The sequence below is a fragment of the Salmo salar genome, chromosome ssa06 (assembly GCF_905237065.1).
Source record: "Salmo salar chromosome ssa06, Ssal_v3.1, whole genome shotgun sequence".
NCBI lineage: Eukaryota > Metazoa > Chordata > Actinopteri > Salmoniformes > Salmonidae > Salmo > Salmo salar.
Window position 1 is genome coordinate 84,262,491 of NC_059447.1, and position 21,797 is coordinate 84,284,287.

The 21,797-nt window shown below is 43.6% G+C and overlaps 1 protein-coding gene across 1 annotated transcript in view; it reads right to left on the minus strand.

Moving 5' to 3' along the window:
* LOC106608239 (neurexin-3b) overlaps positions 1-21,797 on the minus strand; it is a 607,554-nt gene that overhangs the window by 537,498 nt on the left and 48,259 nt on the right. The window contains 3 exon segments of the mRNA XM_045721094.1: positions 14,737-14,748; positions 18,268-18,297; positions 18,708-18,725. Coding sequence (XP_045577050.1) covers positions 14,737-14,748; positions 18,268-18,297; positions 18,708-18,725 — 60 coding nt within the window.

Below are 21,797 nucleotides of genomic sequence, written 5' to 3' on the forward strand. Positions count from 1 at the left end.
TAATCCAAGTGTATCATTTTAAAAGGCTAATTGATCATTAGAAAACCCTTTTGCAATTATGTTAGCACAGCTGAAAACTGTTTAATTAATTAAAGAAGCAATAAAACTGGCATTCTTTAGACTAGTTGAGTATCTGGAGCATCAGCATTTGTGGGTTCGATTACAGGCTCAAAATGTCCAGAAACAAAGAACTTTCTTCTGAAGCTTGTCAGTCTATTCTTGTTCTGAGAAATGATGGCTATTCCATGCGAGAAATTGCCAAGAAACTGAAGATCTCGTACAACGCTGTGTACTACTCCCTTCACAGAACAGCGCAAACTGGCTCTAACTAGAATAGAAAGAGGAGTGGGAGGCCCCGGTGCACAACTGAGCAAGAGGACAAGTACATTAGAGTGTCTAGTTTGAGAAACAGACGCCTCACAAGTCCTCTGGCAGCTTCATTAAATAGTACCTGCAAAACACCAGTCTCAACCTCAACGTCAAGAATAGCCTCACATGGAATAGCCTTAATTTCTCATAACAAGAATAGACTGACAAGTTTCAGAAGAAAGTTATTTGTTTCTGGCCATTTTGAGCCTGTAATCGAACCCACAAATGCTGATGCTCAGAGGAAAGCCCATAAAATTGTAAGAGACTCCAGTCGCCCACGTTATAGACTGTTTCCTCTGCTACCGCATGGCAAGCGGTACCGGAGCACCAAGTCTAGGACCAAAAGGCTCCTTAACAGCTTCTACCCAAGCCATAACACTGCTGAACAATTAATCAAATTGCCACCGGACAATTTACATTGACCCCATCCTCCCTGTATCCCCGTAAACTGACTCGGTATCGGTGCCCCCTGTATATAGCCTCGTTATTGTTATTTTTATTGTGTTATTTTTTATTATTACTTTTTGTTTTAGTCTGCTTGGTAAATATTTTCTTATCTCTTCTTGAACTGCACTGTTGGTTAAGGGCTGGTAAGTAAGCATTTCACGGTAAAGTCTACACTTGTTGTATTCGGTGCATGTGACAAATAAAGTTTGATTTGATTTGATTGACTCCCATCAGGCTGTTAACATGTTACTAATGCTAACTGGATCACAACTCTGATTGACCCCCATCAGGCTGTTAACATGTTACTAATGCTAACTGAATCACAACTCTGATTGACCCCCATCAGGCTGTTAACATGTTACTAATGCTAACTGAATCACAACTCTGATTGACCCCCATCAGGCTGTTAACATGTTACTAATGCTAACTGAATCACAACTCTGATTGACCCCTATCAGGCTGTTAACATGTTACTAATGCTAACTGAATCACAACTCTGATTGACCGCCATCAGGCTGTTAACATGTTACTAATGCTAACTGGATCACAACTCTGATTGACCCCCATCAGGCTGTTAACATGTTACTAATGCTAACTGAATCACAACTCTGATTGACCCCCATCAGGCTGTTAACATGTTACTAATGCTAACTGAATCACAACTCTGATTGACCCCCATCAGGCTGTTGACATGTTACTAATGCTAACTGGATCACAACTCTGATTGACCCCCATCAGGCTGTTAACATGTTACTAATGCTAACTGAATCACAACTCTGATTGACCCCCATCAGGCTGTTAACATGTTACTAATGCTAACTGGATCACAACTCTGATTGACTGCCATCAGGCTGTTAACATGTTACTAATGCTAACTGGATCACAACTCTGATTGACTGCCATCAGGCTGTTAACATGTTACTAATGCTAACTGGATCACAACTCTGATTGACCCCCATCAGGCTGTTAACATGTTACTAATGCTAACTGGATCACAACTCTGATTGACCCCCATCAGGCTGTTAACATGTTACTAATGCTAACTGAATCACAACTCTGATTGACCCCCATCAGGCTGTTAACATGTTACTAATGCTAACTGGATCACAACTCTGATTGACCCCCATCAGGCTGTTAACATGTTACTAATGCTAACTGGATCACAACTCTGATTGACCCCCATCAGGCTGTTAACATGTTACTAATGCTAACTGGATCACAACTCTGATTGACCCCCATCAGGCTGTTAACATGTTACTAATGCTAACTGAATCACAACTCTGATTGACTGCCATCAGGCTGTTAACATGTTACTAATGCTAACTGAATCACAACTCTGATTGACCCCCATCAGGCTGTTAACATGTTACTAATGCTAACTGGATCACAACTCTGATTGACCCCCATCAGGCTGTTGACATGTTACTAATGCTAACTGAATCACAACTCTGATTGACCCCCATCAGGCTGTTAACATGTTACTAATGCTAACTGGATCACAACTCTGATTGACCCCCATCAGGCTGTTAACATGTTACTAATGCTAACTGGATCACAACTCTGATTGACCCCCCATCAGGCTGTTAACATGTTACTAATGCTAACTGGATCACAACTCTGATTGACCCCCATCAGGCTGTTAACATGTTACTAATGCTAACTGTATCACAACTCTGATTGACCCCTATCAGGCTGTTAACATGTTACTAATGCTAACTGAATCACAACTCTGATTGACCGCCATCAGGCTGTTAACATGTTACTAATGCTAACTGGATCACAACTCTGATTGACCCCCATCAGGCTGTTAACATGTTACTAATGCTAACTGAATCACAACTCTGATTGACCCCCATCAGGCTGTTAACATGTTACTAATGCTAACTGAATCACAACTCTGATTGACCCCCATCAGGCTGTTGACATGTTACTAATGCTAACTGAATCACAACTCTGATTGACCCCCATCAGGCTGTTAACATGTTACTAATGCTAACTGGATCACAACTCTGATTGACCCCCATCAGGCTGTTAACATGTTACTAATGCTAACTGGATCACAACTCTGATTGACTGCCATCAGGCTGTTAACATGTTACTAATGCTAACTGGATCACAACTCTGATTGACCCCCATCAGGCTGTTAACATGTTACTAATGCTAACTGGATCACAACTCTGATTGACCCCCATCAGGCTGTTAACATGTTACTAATGCTAACTGGATCACAACTCTGATTGACTCCCATCAGGCTGTTAACATGTTACTAATGCTAACTGGATCACAACTCTGATTGACCCACATCACGCTGTTAACATGTTACTAATGCTAACTGAATCACAACTCTGATTGACTGCCATCAGGCTGTTAACATGTTACTAATGCTAACTGAATCACAACTCTGATTGACCCCCATCAGGCTGTTAACATGTTACTAATGCTAACTGGATCACAACTCTGATTGACCCCCATCAGGCTGTTGACATGTTACTAATGCTAACTGGATCACAACTCTGATTGACCCCCATCAGGCTGTTAACATGTTACTAATGCTAACTGGATCACAACTCTGATTGACCCCCATCAGGCTGTTAACATGTTACTAATGCTAACTGAATCACAACTCTGATTGACCCCCATCAGGCTGTTAACATGTTACTAATGCTAACTGGATCACAACTCTGATTGACCCCCATCAGGCTGTTGACATGTTACTAATGCTAACTGAATCACAACTCTGATTGACCCCCATCAGGCTGTTAACATGTTACTAATGCTAACTGGATCACAACTCTGATTGACCCCCATCAGGCTGTTGACATGTTACTAATGCTAACTGAATCACAACTCTGATTGACCCCCATCAGGCTGTTAACATGTTACTAATGCTAACTGAATCACAACTCTGATTGACCCCCATCAGGCTGTTAACATGTTACTAATGCTAACTGGATCACAACTCTGATTGACTGCCATCAGGCTGTTGACATGTTACTAATGCTAACTGGATCACAACTCTGATTGACCCCCATCAGGCTGTTAACATGTTACTAATGCTAACTGGATCACAACTCTGATTGACCCCCATCAGGCTGTTAACATGTTACTAATGCTAACTGGATCACAACTCTGATTGACTCCCATCAGGCTGTTAACATGTTACTAATGCTAACTGGATCACAACTCTGATTGACCCCCATCAGGCTGTTAACATGTTACTAATGCTAACTGGATCACAACTCTGATTGACCCCCATCAGGCTGTTAACATGTTACTAATGCTAACTGAATCACAACTCTGATTGACTGCCATCAGGCTGTTAACATGTTACTAATGCTAACTGGATCACAACTCTGATTGACTCCCATCAGGCTGTTAACATGTTACTAATGCTAACTGGATCACAACTCTGATTGACCCCCATTGACCCCCATTCCAGGTTCCGGAACTCCAATTTGAGCAGCAGCAGCTGAAAAATGAGCTCCTACAAATATTGAAATTTACATGGTTTTTAGAGTGAAGTACATCGGAAAAAAGCAAAAGAAAACTGCAAGACTGAATAGGAGAAAAAACAAGCAACAAACAAAGAAGATAGGCTTTTGAAAAATAACTATTTTTCATAAAATTGTAGTTATCTTAGCAAGCTGAATTGTTTACCAGTTGCTAAGCAGTTGCTGGGGACTCTTTTGGAAGAAGCTAGCTAGCTAACGAAGAACAACAAAGAATATCTAGTTAACAGAAGAAAAGAAAGAGAAAATCAGGACAGAAGAAAAAGGATATCAAAGTGAAACAGTTCTCTAAAGACACAGGAGACAATAATACAAGAAACAACACTTCTGTAGCTTGTCAACTATGTGTCTGTCTATCCCTGTTCTCTCCTCTCTGCACAGGCCATACAAACGCTTCACACCGCGTGGCCGCTGCCACTCTAACCTGGTGGTCCCAGCGCGCACGACCCACGTGGAGTTCCAGGTCTCCGGCAGCCTCTGGAACTGCCGGTCTGCAGCCAACAAGGCTGAGTTCATCTCAGCCTATGCTACCCTCCAGTTCCTAGACTTCCTGGCGCTGACGGAAACATGGATTACCACAGATAACACTGCTACTCCTACTGCTCTCTCTTCGTCTGCCCACGTGTTCTCGCATACCCCTAGAGCATCGAGCCAGCGGGGTGGTGGCACTGGAATCCTCATCTCTCCCAAGTGGACATTCTCTCTTTCTCCCCTGACCCATCTGTCTATCTCCTCATTTGAATTCCATGCTGTCACAGTTACCAGCCCTTTCAAGCATAACATCCTTATCATTTATCGCCCTCCAGGTTCCCTTGGAGAGTTCATCAATGAGCTTGACGCCTTGATAAGTTCCTTTCCTGAGGATGGCTCACCTCTCACAGTTCTGGGTGACTTTAACCTCCCCACGTCTACCTTTGACTCATTCCTCTCTGCCTCCTTCTTTCCACTCCTCTCCTCTTTTGACCTCACCCTCTCACCTTCCCCCCCTACTCACAAGGCAGGCAATACGCTTGACCTCATCTTTACTAGATGCTGTTCTTCCACTAATCTCATTGCAACTCCCCTCCAAATCTCCGACCACTACTTTGTATCCTTTTCCCTCTTGCTCTCATCCAACACTTCTCACTCTGCCCCTACTCAGATGGTATTGCGCCGTCCCAACCTTCGCTCTCTCTCTCCCGCTACTCTCTCCTCTTCCATCCTATCATCTCTTCCCTCTGCTCAAACCTTCTCCAACCTATCTCCTGATTCTGCCTCCTCAACCCTCCTCTCCTCCCTTTCTGCATCCTTTGATTTTCTCTGTCCCCTATCCTCCAGGCCGGCTCGGTCCTCCCCTCCTGCTCCATGGCTCGACGACTCACTACGAGCTCACAGAACAAGGCTCCGGGCAGCCGAGCGGAAATGGAGGAAAACTCGCCTCCCTGCGGACCTGGCATCCTTTCACTCACTCCTCTCTACATTCTCCTCTTCTGTCTCTGCTGCTAAAGCCACTTTCTACCACTCTAAATTCCAAGCATCTGCCTCTAACCCTAGGAAGCTCTTTGCTACCTTCTCCTCCCTCCTGAATCCTCCTCCCCCTCCCCCCCCCCTCCTCCCTCTCTGCGGATGACTTCGTCAACCATTTTGAAAAGAAGGTTGACGATATCCGATCCTCGTTTGCTAAGTCAAACGACACCGCTGGTCCTGCTCACACTGCCCTACCCTGTGCTTTGACCTCTTTTTCCCCTCTCTCTCCAGATGAAATCTCGCGTCTTGTGACGGCCGGCCGCCCAACAACCTGCCCACTTGACCCTATCCCCTCCTCTCTTCTCCAGACCATTTCCGGAGACCTTCTCCCCTTCCTCACCTCGCTCATCAACTCATCCTTGACCGCTGGCTACGTCCCTTCCGTCTTCAAGAGAGCGAGAGTTGCACCCCTTCTGAAAAAAACCTACACTCGATCCCTCCGATGTCAACAACTACAGACCAGTATCCCTTCTTTCTTTTCTCTCCAAAACTCTTGAACGTGCCGTCCTTGGCCAGCTCTCCTGCTATCTCTCTCAGAATGACCTTCTTGATCCTAATCAGTCAGGTTTCAAGACTGGGCATTCAACTGAGACTGCTCTTCTCTGTGTCACGGAGGCTCTCCGCACTGCTAAAGCTAACTCTCTCTCCTCTGCTCTCATCCTTCTAGACCTATCTGCTGCCTTTGATACTGTGAACCATCAGATCCTCCTCTCCACCCTCTCCGAGTTGGGCATCTCCGGCGCGGCCCACGCTTGGATTGCGTCCTACCTGACAGGTCGCTCCTACCAGGTGGCGTGGCGAGAATCTGTCTCCGCACCATGCGCTCTCACCACTGGTGTCCCCCAGGGCTCTGTTCTAGGCCCTCTCCTATTCTCGCTATACACCAAGTCACTTGGCTCTGTCATATCCTCACATGGTCTCTCCTATCATTGCTATGCAGACGACACACAATTAATCTTCTCCTTTCCCCCTTCTGATAACCAGGCGGCGAATCGCATCTCTGCATGTCTGTCAGACATATCAGTGTGGATGACGGATCACCAGCTCAAGCTGAACCTCGGCAAGACGGAGCTGCTCTTCCTCCCGGGGAAGGACTGCCCGTTCCATGATCTCACCATCACGGTTGACAACTCCCTTGTGTCCTCCTCCCAGAGTGCTAAGAACCTTGGCGTGATCCTGGACAACACCCTGTCGTTCTCCACTAACATCAAGGCGGTGACCCAGATCCTGTAGGTTCATGCTCTACAACATTCGCAGAGTACGACCCTGCCTCACACAGGAAGCGGCGCAGGTCCTAATCCAGGCACTTGTCATCTCCCGTCTGGATTACTGCAACTCGCTGTTGGCTGGGCTCCCTGCCTGTGCCATTAAACCCCTACAACTCATCCAGAACGCCGCAGCCCGTCTGGTGTTCAACCTTCCCAAGTTCTCTCACGTCACCCCGCTCCTCCGCTCTCTCCACTGGCTTCCAGTTGAAGCTCGCATCCGCTACAAGACCATGGTGATTGCCTACGGAGCTGTGAAGGGAACGGCACCTCCATACCTTCAGGCTCTGATCAGGCCCTACACCCAAACAAGGGCACTGCGTTCATCCACCACTGGCCTGCTGGCCCCCCTACCTCTGAGGAAGCACAGTTCCCGCTCCGCCCAGTCAAAACTGTTCGCTGCTCTGGCACCCCAATGGTGGACCAAGCTCCCTCACGACGCCAGGACAGCGGAGTCAATCACCACCTTCCGGAGACACCTGAAACCCCACCTCTTTAAGGAATACCTAGGATAGGATAAAGTAATCCTTCTAACCCCCCCCCTTAAAAGATTTAGATGCACTATTGTAAAGTGGTTGTTCCACTGGATATCATAAGGTGAATGCACCATTTTGTAAGTCGCTCTGGATAAGAGCGTCTGCTAAATGACTTAAATGTAAATGTAATCAGGCTGTTAACATGTTACTAATGCTAACTGGATCACAACTCTGATTGACCCTCATCAGGCTGTTAACATGTTACTAATGCTAACTGAATCACAACTCTGATTGACTGAATCACAACTCTGATTGACTGCCATCAGGCTGTTAACATGTTACTAATGCTAACTGGATCACAACTCTGATTGACCCTCATCAGGCTGTTAACATGTTACTAATGCTAACTGAATCACAACCCTGATTGACTGCCATAAGGCTGTTAACATGTTACTAATGCTAACTGAATCACAACTCTGATTGACCCCCATCAGGCTGTTAACATGTTACTAATGCTAACTGAATCACAACTCTGATTGACCCCTATCAGGCTGTTAACATGTTACTAATGCTAACTGAATCACAACTCTGATTGACTGCCATAAGGCTGTTAACATGTTACTAATGCTAACTGAATCACAACTCTGATTGACCCCCATCAGGCTGTTAACATGTTACTAATGCTAACTGAATCACAACTCTGATTGACCCCCATCAGGCTGTTAACATGTTACTAATGCTAACTGGATCACAACTCTGATTGACTGCCATAAGGCTGTTAACATGTTACTAATGCTAACTGAATCACAACTCTGATTGACCCCTATCAGGCTGTTAACATGTTACTAATGCTAACTGAATCACAACTCTGATTGACCGCCATCAGGCTGTTAACATGTTACTAATGCTAACTGAATCACAACTCTGATTGACCCCCATCAGGCTGTTAACATGTTACTAATGCTAACTGAATCACAACTCTGATTGACCCCCATCAGGCTGTTAACATGTTACTAATGCTAACTGGATCACAACTCTGATTGACTGCCATCAGGCTGTTAACATGTTACTAATGCTAACTGGATCACAACTCTGATTGACCCCCATCAGGCTGTTAACATGTTACTAATGCTAACTGGATCACAACTCTGATTGACTGCCATCAGGCTGTTGACATGTTACTAATGCTAACTGGAGCACAACTCTGGACCTCTGTCATTTTTTATAATAAATAAATAAAAAATAAAAAAATAATTTACAGGTCAACATCTAAATATAGCTCCCAACGTTAATCAAAGCTCAGAATGCTTGTATTCTTGATCTAGCTGAGTTTTAATCGCGCCTTTGCAAATGAGTGGAACCATGAGTGGAATCATTTGTTCAATATTTTTAACTACGTCTCCCAGATTTGCCTCTTGGATTTGCCTTTTTAGCAGCAGATTCACCACTCTCCCAAATGGCTAACTCTGCCCTCTTGAGGCACAGGCCCAGGGCCTGAGACGTGAAACGAAATACCCCAGCTCACAGTCAGCTCAAGTAGGCAACTGGAGAGTCAGAGACGCTGCTGACAGTGTTTGCAAGATGAAGGACAAAAAGCAATTTTAAAACTGTCCCGCGACTCCTGCCATGTCAATAGAAATCCCCCAAACAAACAAAAAAACAACTCTCTGAGAATGACTGCACAACTGGCAAATAGTTGCTTATAGATATGTCACTCAGTCAGGTGGCTAGCTGCTGGCAGATAATTATATTTCAGTAATGTTAAAGGGCTCTGGCTTGTATTACTTAGCCAACTAGAAGGATGAAGTAAGAAGCTAACGTTAAAGGGATACTTCAGGATTTTGGCAATGAGGCCCTTTATCTACAACCCTGGACTGAAATGCATGCAGAAGGAAGCAGAGGAGACAGAGAGAGAAGAAGCAAGCAGAGAGCGGTTAGTACAGTGGTCCCCAAACTTAGGGTTGGGGTCCCATGTGGGGTCCCCATAGGAAATCTGTAGTAATCTCATCAAACAAGTTAGGAACTTTAAAAAACAAATATATACATTTCAATATGAACATCTTCCTTATAGGCCAACATTAAAATACAACCACTGTATGTTTCGATATGAACATCTCCACAGGACCTATGTTCATTATAGACCGACATTAAAATACAACCACTGTATGTTTCGATATGAACATCTCCACAGGACCTATCTTCATTATAGACCGACATTAAAATACAACCACTGTATGTTTCGATATGAACATCTCCACAGGACCTATGTTCATTATAGACCGACATTAAAATACAACCACTGTATGTTTCGATATGAACATCTCCACAGGACCTATGTTCATTATAGACCGACATTAAAATACAACCACTGTATGTTTCGATATGAACATCTCCACAGGACCTATGTTCATTATAGACCGACATTAAAATACAACCACTGTATGTTTCGATATGAACATCTCCACAGGACCTATCTTCATTATAGACCGACATTAAAATACAACCACTGTATGTTTCGATATGAACATCTCCACAGGACCTATCTTCATTATAGACCGACATTAAAATACAACCACTGTATGTTTCGATATGAACATCTCCACAGGACCTATCTTCATTATAGACCGACATTAAAATACAACCACTGTATGTTTCGATATGAACATCTCCACAGGACCTATCTTCATTATAGACCGACATTAAAATACAACCACTGTATGTTTCGATATGAACATCTCCACAGGACCTATCTTCATTATAGACCGACATTAAAATACAACCACTGTATGTTTCGATATGAACATCTCCACAGGACCTATCTTCATTATAGACCGACATTAAAATACAACCACTGTATGTTTCGATATGAACATCTCCACAGGACCTATCTTCCTTACAGGCTGACATTGAAATGCTATCAACATGCAAACAATACAGTTCTAAAAAAGTCAGATGTTTTCATTTCCTCGCTGATGCTATGCGTCAGGGTCTCATATTTCCCCCATTTCTGAGGTATAGCATTACAATTGTATAGCTAATACGCTGTGTGTTTGTAAATGGACTGAGGTGAATGAACCTACAGCAGCCAAGGTGATAATGGCTGGGGTCATTTTTGCTGTTCTCCAAATAGCATTTTAAAGTTGTCCCTGTGGCATGTTCTCTCTCTATCCTCTTTATCTCTCTACCATCTATTTCTCTCTCTCTCTACCTTACCTTTCTCTCTCTATCCTCTTTCTCTCTCTACCCTCTATTTCTCTCTCTACTCTCTATTTCTCTCTCTACCTTATCGTTCTCTCTCTACCCTATCTTTATCTCTCTACCCTCAATTTCTCTCTCTACCTTATATTTCTCTCTCTAGCCGCTCTACGCACAATGTGTACACATATACTGTAGTTGTTAGGGAAATTATGTTAGGAATTTCTAAATTCTCTCTGAGGTATTCCAGTACAGTAGATTACTCTGTTGTGTGAATTTGAACTGAATGGAACCATCCTCAGCATTCTCTGCTTAGTTCCTCTGATTATCTTCTATGACATCATCATTGTCTTATGGTTTTATCCCTCTTTATTTCATTCTAGTCAGCATCCCCCCATTCCCCCACCCCATCCTCTCTTTCCCATCCAGTCCTTACTACGCCTTGATGAGCAGTGATCACTATGTGAGCACACTGTTGTGAAATAAGGTGAGCTAGGGAAGCAGCTGTCCACTGTAGTGGGATCCAGGATGCATAGATATACTGGACTTGACTTTGGTAAAAGCGGAATGCCTTTATCACAGCAGCTTGGCAGTCAATGTATAGATTATATACTGTAATTTGCTCAAAGCACTTTTAACCAATCATAACAGGTCGGTAGTCAATGTGTACAGGATTTCCCTCAGAACAGGAAAAGGTTTTCATAAATTCATAATTAATCGTAATTCAAAGCAACCCAAAATGTGTCCAGAGGCATTAGCACTGTACTGAATATATCACATGGTCCAGTATGAATTATGAAACAAGTCTTAAAAATCACTATGCACAGAACTAGGGGTATATCGTACACATATTACTAAGCCTTTCAGTAAGGGGACCTCAGATCAGTTTGCACTGTCAACCGGAATGAATACATTAAAACACTAGGCCTATAGGCTATACCTACGCTGCGTTGAATCCCTCTTGAGTAAATCTGAGCTGAAAAAAAAACAGTTCAGGCTATTCCGTTAAAACAATTAGAGCCTATGCACACATTGTGATCAAAATTCAAATCTTGTGAGGCGCAGCTGGGAACTATTTCTGTACAATGGCAAGTGGTGGGGTCGATAACCAGGAGGATTCTCCATCATCGTTTAACCCTCCTGTTGTGTTCGTTTCATGTTAATTCATTCTGTGTTCCCGGGCCAAAATGATCACCCCGTTGTAGCTGATTATAAATCCATAATAATACATATATTATCACCTAATGTTGTGTTAGCTCTTTTTATCAACTTAAGTTCTTGTGAACATTCCAAGTTTTGAACTTCTATTTGCTATTTATGGTCTGTAGGCCTCATTGACCTGAGCTCATACAACTCGTTTGTGAGTAAAAAAAACATAATGTATGGATTATTTTGACTAGAACAAATAGATTAAACATATGGTGCTATTTATCACAGACTACTTTGAGTCAAAGTTTAACAAGGACTCTCTCCTCCTCATCAGTGTCATGGTTAAAGATATGACCAAGAGCCTCACATACAGTAGTATATCGTTTGGTCATTGTGCTGCCACAGAATGAATTGTGAGCAAAGCCTCAAAAAATATTTATATACCAGAGCTGTGAGGAAAGTTCAACTGTATATATTATTGAAACAATGTAGCGATTGTTTGTGTGAATGCCAACAGGTGTGGTTCCCGTGGGGGAAAGATTCTATTGGGGAAAGGTTCCCGTGGGGGTTGCCATGGAAGCCAAAAATTAACAACAATAAATTCAGGCATTCATTGTGATTGGTTAAATTAAGGATTAAGGTTTGGGATAGGTTTAATTAAGCTCAGGCATTTATTCTGAATGGTTAAATTAAGGATTAAGGTTTGGGATAGGTTTAATTAAGCTCAGGCATTTATTCTGAATGGTTAAATGAAGGATTAAGGTTTGGGATAGGTTTAATTAAGCTCAGGCATTAATTCTGATTGGTTAAGGATTTTGGGATAGGGTTAAAACATCCATTACTTAAGACTGGCCTTGCTAACTCATTGTGGATGGATGGCACAGTGGTCAAAGCATCCAGCTCCCTCTCCATAGACCATGGGTACAATCCCATAGTCACCATTGTGTGCTTCCAAAATCCTTATACAACATTTAGTATGGCACATCCGCCCCACATTATGGCCCAGTGAAAAAGGTAGCACAGTCATTGAGACAACTCCTGCATTCAAACCACATATACATGTGTCTTTAATTTCCTCTCACACACACACCTTCACACACAGGCGTTAGCAGCACAGCGGCGGTGCGTAGAGCGGGCCCTCTCTCTCTCTCTCACACACACACACACACACACACACACACACACACACACACACACACACACACACACACACACACACACACACACACACACACACACACACACACACACACACACACACACAGGCACTAGCAGCACAGCGGCGGTGTGTAGAACGGGCCCTCTCACACATACACAGTATCTACTGTTGAACACACATCATCAATAATACACCAGCTGTAGGAATCATACAGCTCCCAGGCACAGAGTGAGGTAGAGATTAGCAGAGTATAATACGGAAGAGTGCAGTAGAGATTAGTACAGAGTACAGTACAGTACAGTAGAGCAGAGTTCAGTAGAGAGTAGTAGAGCACAGTACAGATTAGTAGAGTACAGTAGAGTAGAGAAGAGTACAGTAGAGAAGAGTGCAGTATAGTAAAGTACAGTAGAGTACAGTAGAAAAGTGTACAGTAGAGTAGTGTACAGTAGAGTAGGGTACAGTAGAGTAGAGTAGAGTAGAGTAGAGTAGAAGAGTACAGTAGAGTAGAGTAGGGTACAGTAGAGTACAGTAGAAAAGAGTACAGTACAGTACAGTAGAGATGAGTAGAGTAGAGTAGAATAGAGTAGAGTAGAGTAGAAGAGTACAGTAGAGTACAGTAGAAAAGGGTACAGTAGAGTAGAGGTGAGTAGAGTACAGTAGAGTAGAGTAGTGTAGAGTAAGGTACAGTAGAGATCAGTAGAGAAGAGTACCATAGAGTAAAGATCAGTAGAGTAGAGATTAGTAGAGTAGGGTAAGTAGAGCAGAGACTAGTAGAGTAAAGTAGGGTACAGTAGAGTAGAGATCTGTAGAGTAGGGTACGGATTAGTAGAGATTAGTAGAGTAGGGTACGGATTAGTAGAGTAGAGATTAGTAGAGTAGAGTACAGTATAGTAGAGATCAGTAGAGTAGGGTACAGTAGAGTAGAGATTAGTAGAGTAGAGTACAGTAGAGTAGAGATTAGTAGATTAGAGTAGGGATTAGTAGAGTAGAGCAGGGTACAGCAGAATAGAGATCAGTAGAGTAGTGTACAGTAGAGTACAGATTAGTAGAGTAGAGTACAGTAGAGTAAAGATTAGTAGAGCAAAGTAGGGTACAGTAGAATAGAGATCAGTAGAGTAGAGATTAGTAGAGAAGAGTACAGTAGAGTTGAGATTAGTAGAGTACAGTATAGTACATATTAGTAGAGAAGAATACAGTATAGTAGAGATGAGTACAGATTAGTAGAGTAAAGTAGAGTAGAGATTAGTAGAGTAGAGTACAGTAGAGTAAAGATTAGTAGAGCAAAGTAGGGTAGAGTAGAATAGAGATCAGTAGAGTAGAGTACAGTAGAGTACAGATTAGTAGAGAAGAGTACAGTAGAGTTGAGATTAGTAGAGTACAGTATAGTACAGATTAGTAGAGAAGAATACAGTATAGTAGAGATGAGTACAGATTAGAAGAGTAAAGTAGGGTACAGTAGAGAGAGATCAGTAGAATAGAGTACAGTAGAGTTGAGATTAGTAGAGTACAGTATAGTACAGATTAGTAGAGAAGAATACAGTATAGTAGAGATGAGTACAGATTAGCAGAGTAAAGTAGGGTACAGTAGAGTAGAGATCAGTAGAATAGAGTACAGTAGAGTACAGATTAGTAGAGTATTAATAGGGAAAAGAGCGCTGTACCTTTGTTTCTACCTATAGATACGAAGAAAAGGGGGCCCACCGAGGAAGAGGGGGAGAGTGGCGTTCCGAGTTGAGAGGCGCAGGAGGGGAGGTGAGGGTAGGAAAGAGTTGAGAGTCGCAGGAGGCAGAAAAATAGGAGAGAATGGAACGTTGAAGTAGCGTTAACATAGAAAGGACGAGGTACCGACTAGGAAGTCATGCAAAGCTTTGAGAAACATGCAAACAGATCATATGCCAGGCTGGAAGATGCAGTGCATTCCCATGGAACAAACACACGCACACACCCTTTCTGCCTCTCCATGCTACATATAGGAAACATAGCAGGCTCCCTTCACGTCCCCCTTAGTGCTCTCATGTCCAGGGCCAAGTCACAGTGATCCTGGATAAACTGGATTAACTGCAGCATGATGGGATCATCTTCTCCCCATCCACATATTATCATGTACAGTAATATCAGACTGGAGCAGCAGCCTGTATAGTATCATGTACAGTAATATCAGACTGGAGCAGCAGCCTGTATAGTATCATGTACAGTAATATCAGACTGGAGCAGCAGCCTGTATAGTATAATGTACAGTAATATCAGACTGGAGCAGCAGCCTGTATAGTATCATGTACAGTAATATTAGACTGGAGCAGCAGCCTGTATAGTATCATGTACAGTAATATCAGACTGGAGCAGCAGCCTGTATAGTATCATGCACAGTAATATCAGACTGGAGCAGCAGCCTGTATAGTATCATGTACAGTAATATCAGACTGGAGCAGCAGCCTGTATAGTATCATGTACAGTAATATCAGACTGGAGCAGCAGCCTGTATAGTATCATGTACAGTAATATCAGACTGGAGCAGCAGCCTGTATAGTATCATGTACAGTAATATCAGACTGGAGCAGCAGCCTGTATAGTATAATGTACAGTAATATCAGACTGGAGCAGCAGCCTGTATAGTATCATGTACAGTAATATTAGACTGGAGCAGCAGCCTGTATAGTATCATGTACAGTAATATCAGACTGGAGCAGCAGCCTGTATAGTATCATGCACAGTAATATCAGACTGGAGCAGCAGCCTGTATAGTATCATGTACAGTAATATCAGACTGGAGCAGCAGCCTGTATAGTATCATGTACAGTAATATCAGACTGGAGCAGCAGCCTGTATAGTATAATGTACAGTAATATCAGACTGGAGCAGCAGCCTGTATAGTATCATGCACAGTAATATCAGACTGGAGCAGCAGCCTGTATAGTATCATGTACAGTAATATCAGACTGGAGCAGCAGCCTGTATAGTATCATGCACAGTAATATCAGACTGGAGCAGCAGCCTGTATAGTATCATGTACAGTAATATCAGACTGGAGCAGCAGCCTGTATATTTAATTACAGTAGCATCAGAGTGGAGCAGGACCCTGTATATTTAATTACAGTAATATCAGAGTTGAGCAGGACCCTGTATATTTAATTACAGTAATATCAGAGTTGAGCAGGACCCTGTATATTTAATTAAAGTAGCATCAGAGTTGAGCAGAACCCTGTATATTTAATTACAGTAATATCACATTGGACCAGGAGCCTGTATATGTCATGTGCCACTGACTGCAACCCTGCTTATACAAATATGAGTCGTGATGCTGACAAGGATGTGGGGGTTGTGGGATTAATATAGAGCCTGGGTCTGTGTTGGTGCACAGTGGGAAGGGAAGTGTTCTGTTACAGGGAGTAGTGTAGAGTCATTTTACAGGAATTAAGGAAGAGTCCTGTTACAGGGGGTAGTATAGAGTAATTTTATGGGGGTAGGGAGGGGGCTGTTACAGGGGGTAGTATAGAGTAATTTTATGGGGGTATGGAAGAGTCCTGTTACAGGTGATAGTATAGAGTAATTTTATGGGGGTAGGGAGGGGGCTGTTACAGGGGGTAGTATAGAGTAATTTTATGGGGGTAGGGAAGAGTCCTGTTACAGGGGGTAGTATAGAGTAATTGTATGGGGGTAGGGAAGAGTCCTGTTACAGGGGGTAGTATAGAGTAATTGTATGGGGTAGGGAAGAGTCCTGTTACAGGGGGTAGTATAGAGTAATTTTATAGGGGTAGGGAAGAGTCCTGCTAAAGGGGGCAGTATAGAGCACTGTTACAGGAGGTAGGGAAGAGTCCTGTTATAGTGGTAGGGAAAATATGTTTTACAGGAGGTAGGGGAGAGTCATGTTATAGGCGGTAGAAAATAGTCATGTTGCAGGAGGTAGTAAAGAGTCCTGTTACAGGAGGTAGGGAATAGTCATGTTACATTAGGTAAGGAAGGGTCCTGATACAGGAGGTAGTGAACAGTCCTGTATGGGTAGGGTGAGTCCTGATACAGGAGGGTATCATTACAGGAAGTAAAGAAGGGTCCTGTTACAGGAGGTAGGGAAAAGTCCTGTTATGGGTAGGAAAGAGTCCTGTTACAGTAAGTAGGGACGGGTCCTGATACAGTAGGTACTGAATAGTCCTGTTATGGGTAGGAAAGAGTCCTGTTATAGGAGGTAGAATATAATCCTGTTACAGGAGGTAGGAAAGACTACTGTTACGGGTTGGGAGAAGTTATATGTAGGTGGGAGTCCTGTTACAGTAGGTAGGAAGGAGTCATGGTACAGGAGTTGGGGAGGACTTCTGTTACAGGAGGTAAGGTAGAGTCCTGTTACAGGATGTAGGGAATAGTCCTGTTAAGGGTAGGTAGGAGTCCTGTTACAGGAGTTATGGAATAGTCCTGTTACAGGAGGTAGGATAGAGTCCTGTTACAAGAGGTTTGGAAAATTCCTGTTAAAGGGGTAGGGAAGAGTCTTCTTACAGGAGATAAGGAATAGTCCTGTTACAGCGGGTAGATGAAAGTCCTGTTACAGGAGGTGTGGAAGTGTCATGTTACAGGAGGTCAGAATGAGTCATTACAGGAGGTTGGGATGACTCATGTTACAGGAGGTAGGGCAGAGTCCTGTTGCACGAGATAGGAAGACTCATTTTACAGGAGGCAATGAATAGTCCTGTTATGGATAGGGAGGAATGCTGTTACAGGAGGTAGGGGAGAGTCCTGTTATAGGACGTAGAGAAGAGTACTGTTACGGGTTGGAAGGAGTCCTGTTACAGTAGGTAGGGAAGAGTTCTGTTACAGGAGGTAGTGAATAGTCCAGTTATAGGTAAGGATGAGGCCTGTTACAGGAGGTAGGGAAGAGTCATGTTACGGGGGGTAGGGAGGAGTCCTGTTATAGGGGGTAGGAAAGAATCCTGTTATAGGAGGTAGGGAAGGGTCCTGTTATAGAAGGTAGGGTTGAGTCCTGTTACAGGAGGTAGTGTAGAGTCCTGTTAAGGGCAGGGGAGAGGGGGCGTGGTCCGATCAGGACATGCCAATCAGCCCCATCCTCCGGACTCATCCTCCCCCTGCAGTAATATGATGACAGCAGAACACACTGACAGGTAGAGGCAGCACACAGGAGCACACACTTGGGACCTCCAAACCAGGTGATGGCATGAGTGAAAAAGAGAGAAAAGAAGAGAGCGTACCTGACTCAGATGCCTTCAGATGTGAGAAGCCTTGAGGGAGAAGAAGGATAGATGGAGAGATAGAGTATAAGGACACCATCACACCAACACAGCTGTTATAGTGTGATTAGGCACACTTTGCTATAAGTCAAAGCATGGTTATCAACACCAAAAACAAAGCTTTCGGCATGGCTGTCTGCATGGAAAAGCTTAATGTTTAGAATAAAAACTGGCCGAAGCATCAAGTACCACTACGCTGCTAAAATATTGATCATATTGATTTCTATGGGCCTATTGATATAACAGTTTCTATTTGCAATTTCAGTTAATTATTTATATGGATATATGTCTTACATTCATATTTACTATATATAGCCTAAAGGCTAGTATCTGTCATAAATAAACTCCATCTGAAAATGTGTCCTTTAACTACTGACCCTTGTCCTCAGAACAGAACTCACCTGGTTTCCTCTGAACGGCTGATGAAAAGTTAGCAGGGTCGGGGAAAGAAAAGGCACAGAGATATCTAGCGTTACCGTCACACTGCTTTTGCTTGCATGGTGTCAATCACGCAAAATAAATATCTAACAACACAACAACTAAAGCATTACTTCTCCGTTACCATGTGAAGGACTAGAGGTGACCCTGTACATGCTTGTTTTAAAATAACATTTAAAACCATGTGGAGAAAGGAGCATCCTTCCTATCATTTCAGGGAACCAGATTGTACATTATAAATCATCAATTACTCAAAACAACTCTTTCACATAGTTGAATATATTCCAGTAGAGACATAATATTACGCATCATGAACACCACAGTGTTCCCATATACACTAGTTAGAGTTAAGATACACAAATCTCAGTTGCCTTAGAGGGCCTGATGTGGATTTATGATGCTGTGAGGTTTGTGGCTCTCTCAAAACCCCCTGGACCCATTATCTAGCCCCTCCACCAACCCCCAGACTTCACTGCCGACTCAAATCCTCTCCACACACCAACTTCAACACCTCCTCTGGCTTCTCATTGGCTTATAGGAATGCACACTGTTTACTCCATCAAGGGATCAGACTGGTGAATAAAACCTACAACTCAACACCCAGAGGACCCAACAGTGGATATTAAACCTACATAAAATGTGTAAAATATATATTACTAACTGTAGAGCGTCATGGAAAAAAAGCGCAGTAACAAATTGAATTTACACAAATGAAGTAACTTCGCAACAGGAAGCCATGTATTCTCTTATGGCTATATATATATTGCAGCTGTCCATGGCTATCTCTGCATAATCACAAGACATCTTAACCCTGGCCGGCTGGTGTGTGTGTGTGTGTGTGTGTGTGTGTGTGTGTGTGTGTGTGTGTGTGTGTGTGTGTGTGTGTGTGTGTGTGTATATGTGTCGGTGTGTGTGTGATTGTGTGTAGCTGGAATGGTTGTAAAAGCTAAACGCCGACAAATTCCTTTAATCAGCCCCTGAGAGCAACAAGTAGTAGGAGGAAATTAAACAGATCTTAATTAAAAAGGACTGTATTAGACGTTTAAAGTGGCAGGCTAATATGCCATATCAGATATTAATTTGACTCAAAGCAATTACCGCTAGCTGCCGTGGTTTGATCTCTGGCCAGCCAGATGCACTGGAGGCCATTCAAATCAAACCCAACCAACGTGTGGGAAGATGGTGATAACTGGGTCGTTCCACCAATTAGGTGCATTTTGAGAACTGCAACTTTTTGAGAAGGAAAAAAAATGCTTAATTTCACAACATTTTTACATTGTCATAAAGAGCACATGTTCAACTTCATAAAACAGTTTCCCATCTCAAGAGGTTACATAAAAAAATTGAAATACTACACTGCTCAAAAAAATAAAGGGAACACTTAAACAACACAATGTAACTCCAAGTCAATCACACTTCTGTGAAATCAAACTGTCCACTTAGGAAGCAACACTGATTGACAATACATTTCACATGCTGTTGTGCAAATGGAATAGACAACAGGTGGAAATTATAGGCAATTAGCAAGACACCCCCAATAAAGGAGTGGTTCTGCAGGTGGGGACAACAGACCACTTCTCAGTTCCTATGCTTCCTGGCTGATGTTTTGGTCACTTTTGAATGCTGGCGGTGCTTTCACTCTAGTGGTAGCATGAGACGGAGTCTACAACCCACACAAGTGGCTCAGGTAGTGCAGCTCATCCAAGATGGCACATCAATGTGAGCTGTGGCTAGAAGGTTTGCTGTGTCTGTCAGCGTAGTGTCCAGAGCATGGAGGCGCTACCAGGAGACAGGCCAGTACATCAAGAGACGTGGAGGAGGCCGTAGGAGGGCAACAACCCAGCAGCAGGACCGCTACCTCCGCCTTTGTGCAAGGAGGAGCAGGAGAAGCACTGCCAGAGCCCTGCAAAATGACCTCCAGCAGGCCACAAATGTGCATGTGTCTGCTCAAATGGTCAGAAACAGACTCCATGAGGGTGGTATGAGGGCCCGACGTCCACAGGTGGGGGTTGTGCTTACAGCCCAACACCGTGCAGGACGTTTGGCATTTGCCAAAGAACACCAAGATTGGCAAATTTGCCACTGGCGCCCTGTGCTCTTCACAGATGAAAGCAGGTTCACACTGAGCACGTGACAGACGTGACAGAGTCTGGAGACGCCGTGGAGAACGTTCTGCTGCCTGCAACATCCTCCAGCATGACCGGTTTGGTGGTGGGTCAGTCATGGTGTGGGGTGGCATTTCTTTGGGGGGCCGCACAGCCCTCCATGTGCTCGCCAGAGGTAGCCTGACTGCCATTAGGTACCGAGATGAGATCCTCTGACCCCTTGTGAGACCATATGCTGGTGCGGTTGGCCCTGGGTTCCTCCTAATGCAAGACAATGCTAGACCTCATGTGGCTGGAGTGTGTCAGCAGTTCCTGCAAGAGGAAGGCATTGATGCTATGGACTGGCCCGCCCGTTCCCCAGACCTGAATCCAATTGAGCACATCTGGGACATCATGTCTCGCTCCATCCACCAACTCCACATTGCACCACAGACTGTCCAGGAGTTGGCGCATGCTTTAGTCCAGGTCTGGGAGGAGATCCCTCAGGAGACCATCCGCCACCTCATCAGGAGCATGCCCAGGCGTTGTAGGGAGGTCATACAGGCACGTGGAGGCCACACACACTACTGAGCCTCATTTTGACTTGTTTTAAGGACATTACATCAAAGTTGGATCAGCCTGTAGTGTCAGGGCTTTCTTCGTCTTCTGACGATATAACGAAATCATGGTCGGAAAAGGTAGACCAATACGCAGCAGGTATGTGATTGTTCATTTTGAACATTTATTCACTTCAAAACTAATACAAAAACAACAAACAAGAAACACGAACGATTGACAAACTGACAGTCTGGTAAGGCACTAGGCTAAACACAGAACAATCACCCACCAATAACAAACACAAACACACCCTCATATATGGGACTCTCAATCAAAGGCAGATAGACAACACCTGCCTTCAACTGAGAGTCCCAACCCCAATTAACCAAACATAGAAACAGACATACTAGA